The following is a 6,754-nucleotide window of genomic DNA, read 5'->3' as shown; positions in this document are numbered from 1 at the left end:
ATCACAAAACGCAGTTGGTATTCACAACTGACACTACAAAGGGCTGAAATCCAAGATCTATAAAGAACTCCTCAAACTCAACACACACAAAACAGATAATCACATCCAAAAAAATGGGCAGAAGATATGAACAGACACTTCCCCAAAGAAGACATGCAAATGGCTATCAGACACATGAAAAAATGTTCATCATCACTAGCTATCAGGGAGATTCAAATCAAAACCACATAGAGATACCACCTTACACCAGTTAGAATGGCCAAAATTAACAAGAGAGTAAACAAAGTGAGTTGGGGAGGATGTAGAGAAAGGGGAACCCTCTTGCACTGTTGGTGGGAATGCAAGTTGGTGCAGCCACTTTGGAGAACAGTGTGGAGCTTCCTCATAAAACTGAAAATAGAGCTACCCTATGATCCTGCATTTGCACTATTGGATATTTACCCCAATGATACAGATGTAATGAAAAGAATGGCCATTGTTCATAGCAGCAATGGCCACAGTCACCAAAACATTCATCAACAGATGAATGGATAAAGAAGATGTGGTCCATATATACAATGGAGTATTATGCCTCCATCAGAAAGGATGAGTACCCAACTTTTGTATCAACATGGACGGGACTGGAGGAGATTATGCTGAGTGAAATAAGTCAAGCATAGAGAGTCAATTATATGGTTTCACTTACTTGTGGAGCATAAGGAATAACACGGAGACATTGGGAGAAGGAAAGGAGAAGTGAGTTGGGGGAAATCAGAGGGGGAGATGAACCATGAGAGACTGTGAACTCTGAGAAACAAACTAAGTGTCTTAGAGGGGAGGGGGGTGGGGGATAGGTGAGCCTGGTGGTGGATATTAAGGAGGGCACGTATTGCATGGAGCACTGGGTGTGGTGCATAAACAATGAATCTTGGAACACTGAAAAAAAAAATAAAATTACGAAAAAAAAAAAAAAAACCCACAGTTGGGAAGTAAGCAATGCAGAAAAGGTCTATGTGTTAACTCAGCAGTCGACTGGATCCAGGTTCTCTGATTTCACACTCTTTTCTACTGCAACAGTGCTTGAAACTTCTTACCACTTCTGAACACAAGATGTACATTTTACATCATAAACCAAGTGAAACACGTACACATACACTCACAGGTGCAATGAAAGCAAACAGCAAATCTATAAAGAACCATAGAGCTGTCAAGTTTGTGATAGATTACAACTCCTGATGTTTCAAGCACTAGCACATACATATCATTTTTTAAACACTGATGTCTTGAAAGTCTCATATCACCGGGCTTTGCTATCATTTAGTGTTTGATTTGTTCCTCAAGTACTGAACATGCAGTAAGGAATCATTTTCTTTTGGCTGATGTTTCCTGTTACGACAAAAGATTGACGCTACAAAACTCATTTTAGGATTTGAGGCATAGACCCAAGGAACAGCATTATGTCTTGTTTCTATGCATTCAGACTGATCTGGCTGGAGCTCAGAAAGTCCTGAACTTACCTAAACCAAGTCACGAATTCAAGCAGAGTGGCCCAGGGCCAGCACATGGTGGATGAAAGAAATGAAGCCATGTGGTAAGTCAGCATGGGTGTTTCCTGGAAAACACTCCTCTGCTTTATGCTATTCTCTGACACAAGAGCAATTCTGGCTTTCCCCTTCCCTAATCATTTTTCTATAAACATTTATTCTATTGCATCTCCTAGGCAAACTGTAGAGCTTTGTAGGCCTTTCTTTTAGATGTGCTTCAAAATAATCATGTTTGACATTTAGACTCCTACTTCTTCATGAGTATAAGTATTAGATCACTTCACTGGAGTGACACCACAAAGGAACTCCCTGCATAATTTACTGTACTTAAATGACTAACTGGACAATCAGGAAAATCCAATGCTGAAGTAAAAGTCCTCACTTTGTCTTGAATCCACCAACAAGAGGAATGATGGTCATGAGTCTGGGCAATGCAAGTACTCCAAAGGTCTTCATCCTCTTGGGTTTCTCTGACCATCCCTGGTTGGAAATGCCACTCTTCATAATGGTGTTTGTGGCTTACATCTGCACGCTGGTGGGCAATATCTTGATTATTGTGGTGTCCAGGGTAGACCCTCATCTTGACAGCCCTATGTACTTTTTCCTTTCCAACCTCTCCTTCCTGGACCTGTGTTTTACCACAACCACCATCCCTCAACTGCTGTGGAATCTCTGGGGACCAGATAAGTCCATCAGTTATGGGGGCTGTGTGGCCCAATTCTATATGTTTCACTTCCTGGGGGCCACAGAATGCATCCTCTTGGCAGTCATGTCCTTAGATCGGTTCATGGCCATCTGCAAGCCCTTGAGGTACCAGGCTATCATGGATCGGCGATTCTGTGTCTCCCTGGTGGCTGTGGCATGGATAAGTGGTTTAGCTAATTCCTTGCTTCAGTCATCCCTCACTGTCCAGCTGCCACTTTGTGGTAACAACAAGGTGGATGACTTTCTGTGTGAGATTCCAGTGATGATCAAGATGTCCTGTGTCGACACCACTTTCAATGTAACTGTGCTCTCTCTTGTGGTGACGTTCTTTACCCTGGTTCCCTTGTCCCTTATCCTTCTCTCCTATGGGTTCATTGTAGCTACAGTGCTCAGAATTCGGTCATCAACAGGAAAGAAGAAGGCCTTCAACACCTGTGGCTCTCATGTTATTGTGGTCTCTCTCTTCTATGGGCCAGTAATATGCATGTACGTGCAACCTTCTGGTACTAAATCCCAGGACAAGGACAAACTCATGGCCCTGTTCTACAGTCTGCTGACTCCTCTGCTTAACCCTTTTATTTATACTTTGAGGAACAAGGACATGAAGGGGGCAATAAGGAGGCTTGTCTTCCCATTGATCTGTCATGGAAGAGAATAAATTACTTGTATACTCCATACTCTTTATGTAGGATTCTAAAGATCCCCTACTCTTAATTTTCCTCTGGATTTACTTTCCTCCAAAATGGTTAGCTCCCTTCAGTCATTATCTGTTCTACACATACATATTCACCACAGTGATATGATTTACTGGCCCTCACTTTGCATCGTGAACCCTAATTCCCACTTGCCTGCAATTTACATGAGAGTGAATCCCTGTCATTATGTCCTCTAAGTCCATTGAGAGATTCTGCTATAGGAATCTGAAAAGTAGGCAAAAAATGAATGCTCATTGACTGACTCGTTGATCATCAATCAAACAAATGAAAGCCTACCATTTTATGTGCAATTTTATAAAAGGAATGCAAGTAATATAGATCATAGTTTACCTTCTTGCTATGATAGATGTGATATTATGGGTATGATTTGCTAATCAACATTTGATTTTGTTTTTTATTGAAGTATAATAGATGTACAACATTATATTAGCTTCAGGTGTGCAACATAGTGATTCAACAATCATACACCTTATCAAATGCTCACCACAATAAGTGTAGCTACCATTTGTCACCCTACAATGTTATTACAATATTTTTCACAATACTCCTTATGCTGTACTTTTCATTACTGTCACTTAATTATTTTATAACTAGAAAATTCTACTTCTTAATTTCCTTCACCTAATTTGTTTACCCCTTGCACCTGCCCCTCTTGCAACAAACACTTTGTTTTCTGTATTTATGAGTCTATTTCTGGGGTTTTTTGTTCTTGTTGTTTGCTCACTAGTTTTATTTTTTTGGATTCCACATATAAGTGAAATATTTTGCCTTTTCCTGCCAGACTTATTTCACTTAGCATTATATCTTCTAGATCCATCCACTTTGTTGCAAATTAAAAGGTTTCCCTTTTTTTTAATGGCTGCATAACATTCAGTGTGTGTGTGTGTGTGTGTGTGTATGTGTGTGTGTGTGTGTGTGTGTGTGTGTGTATTACTTCTTTATTTATCTATGATGGATATGGGCTGCTTACATATCTTGGCTATTGTTAATAATGTTGGAATACATAATGTTAATAATGTAGGAATGCATATATCTTTTTGAATTAGTGTTTTTGGTTTCTTGGGTAAATACTGGATGTGGAATTACTACATTGTATGGTATTTTTATTTTTATTTTTATTTTTTTACTCTTTTTTATTATTTTATTTTATTTTTTCGGTGTTCCAAGATTCATTATTTATGCACCTCTCCCAGTGCTCCATGCAATACGTGTCCTCCTTAGTACCCACCACCAGATTCACCCAACCCCCTACCCCCCGCAAAACCCTCAGTTTGTTTCTGAGTCCACAGTCTCTCATGGTTCATCTTCTCCTCCAATTTCCAATTCACTTATCCTTTCCTTCTAATGTCCTCCATATTTCTACTTTTAATTTGTAAAGGAATTTCCACACTATTGTCCATAGTGCCCACATCAATTTATATTGCCACCAAAAGTGCTAATCAACTACTTCTATCAATTACCAAAAAGACTAGATGGGATAATATCTCATATCCTATAACTGACTCTTTTACCCATACATTCACTATCTGATCTTTTATAAATAATATAATTCAAATATAATATCTGGCTCTTTCCTACATGTCTCCATGGGACTTCTTCCTTCTGAGCTATTTGACTGAAGTAACTATCTTTAGGTTTCCAAAGGAAAATGTTGAGGATTCAAATCCCGAGAGGCTTCTGTGTAGTCTCCTAGTGTTCCAAGTCACATAGCCTTCACCTGGGAGACAATTTACCTAGGTTGAGAATATTGGGTTTATTTGGTAGCTACTCAAAGATGAACTAGTTTAATCATTTAGGAATCAGAGCATTAGATGGTAAGAAGAAAGATAATGGGGAAAGTGGAGGATAACATGGAAGGGTGGAAAATAAATAGGCTGTCACATCACCAATTCTGAGATAGAGTGATGAGGTATGAAGATTTATGATAATGCAGGAGGGAGAATTCTATTAATTTGGGGGGAATATTAATTCATTATAAATCTGTCATTTTCTCATACTTCTTCACTCCCCACACTTATAAAAAATCTCATCCTTAGCTTATATTTGAGATAAATATGCAATTATATTTCTAACACCCAAGGACATTTATGTAAGGTGTTCGTACATCTGGCACCATGGTGTGTTTCCACTATTCACTTCCAAATGGCAAGAAAAAAAACCCACTGACTCATATTGTATAAGCCCCTAACACAGAAATACATTGATTGCAATCAATCATAATAAATTAGTTCACTCCTTAATTTGTGTTCTATGCACTGAAATAGTTTTCTTTGTAGACTTGAATGGAAGGACACTACCATTCTGCTGTTGTTGGAGACAAGGAAATACACTCTTTTGGAGGCAGGATGATTCTCCGGCATGGTCATGTGTCTGTTCAAAACAAGGTCTTCTGATTTCACTGGTGGGCCTCTTTCATAGTACTGACCACTTGAAACTTTACATTCCTGTGGATGACCACTTCTCATTCCATGAGAGACTATGGACTCTGAAAAACCACTTCTCATTCCAAAACAAACAAACAAACAAAAACCATGAAGTCTTTTTATCTCACTTGGTACATGAGGAATCTGCACAATAGGAGCCAACAGCTAGGCCCTGAATAAATATATTTTAGATGAATGAGTGAATGAAAAGTATTACCTACATCCTCATTACTCATGGTTAAAGCATACATCACAGGTTCATGTGAAATGTGTCATAGCATATGGAGCACTGGGTTTGGTGCATAAACAATAAGTCTTGGAACACTGAAAAAATAAAATAAAATAAATTAAATAAAATCTGTCTTGTACTAAACAATGAGTTTAACAAATGTGGTTAGTGGCCGATGCTTGAGGCAATGTTTCTCAAACTATCTTCTGGCACTGTTCCAGTAGATCTTAACAGCAGTTTTAAAAACAGTAATCCATATTTAAACAAAATTGGGATAAGCCATATATTATGCTTGGAGTTTTGGAGTTTGGGAAGGAAAATTAATATAGTAAATGTTTGATAGTTTCAAAGTATGCTGTTAACAATGTTTACCACTTCTCAAACATCTTTCTTCTGATTTTATTGGCTTCTTTTTGAGAGGAAATAATGTATCACATTTTGGGAATTAACTCATTGGAAAACTGATACCCAGAGTCAAAGCAGAAATTATAAAGGAGATGAAGAAGGCAGAAAATCTCACCGCTGGGCTGTGTGAATAAACAGCTTTTTACCAAGTGTTTGTGGGGTTTTGAAATAAAGCTGCTCATTATATTTCCATTATACCTTCCCTTGAGTCTGATATCTCAATACTGTTTATTCCTTTAGGATATAATATTTGCAGTCAATTACTACATTTGCAACTTCAAATCAGTATGCACTAGGCTAATTGTTTCCTCTTATTTATGGTATAAGTATTTTAGTAGTTACCACATAGGACATGATAATTTAGTTAATTGCACTGTGATTTAAACATTAAGATAAAGAATGTTTCCTTTTTACTGAATACATTTCACCTAAAAATGGAACTCTTTAGCATATAGCTATCATAATCAATAAGCAGATGGTGCATACTTTTAGGTGAATTCTACAAAAATATTAATATTCATATATTAAATAAATTGTTTTCAGTAATCATATTGAAAAACATTTCTATAAGGGGTGTTTAAATGTATTTCCTTGTAACAGGCACATGTGATGTGACTAGTTTAACCTGCTGGAAGGCTGCTGCCCAACCATGATACACATTGGAACTTTATCAAGCTTTTAAAAATGGAGAGGAGAAGGGAGTTGAGGGAAATTGGAAAGGGAGGTGAACCACGAGAGACTATGGACTCTGAA

The 6,754-nt window shown here is 37.9% G+C and overlaps 1 protein-coding gene across 1 annotated transcript; it reads left to right on the top strand.

Annotated features, from left to right (window-relative positions):
• Nucleotides 1-1,941: 1,941 nt before the first annotated feature.
• On the top strand, nt 1,942-2,886 carry LOC308344460 (olfactory receptor 2B11-like; the record flags this gene model as incomplete). The annotated part of the gene is made up of 1 exon (XM_080806000.1): nt 1,942-2,886. The coding sequence occupies one exon, from the start codon at nt 1,942-1,944 to the stop codon at nt 2,884-2,886; it is 945 nt and encodes a 314-aa protein (XP_080662126.1).
• Nucleotides 2,887-6,754: the final 3,868 nt, after the last annotated feature.

The sequence above is a fragment of the Martes martes genome (genome assembly GCF_963455335.1).
Source record: "Martes martes genome assembly, chromosome: 6".
Classification (NCBI taxonomy): Eukaryota; Metazoa; Chordata; class Mammalia; order Carnivora; family Mustelidae; genus Martes; species Martes martes.
The sequence above is the reverse complement of the archived record's forward strand: the minus strand, read 5'-3'. Positions and strand labels throughout refer to the sequence as shown.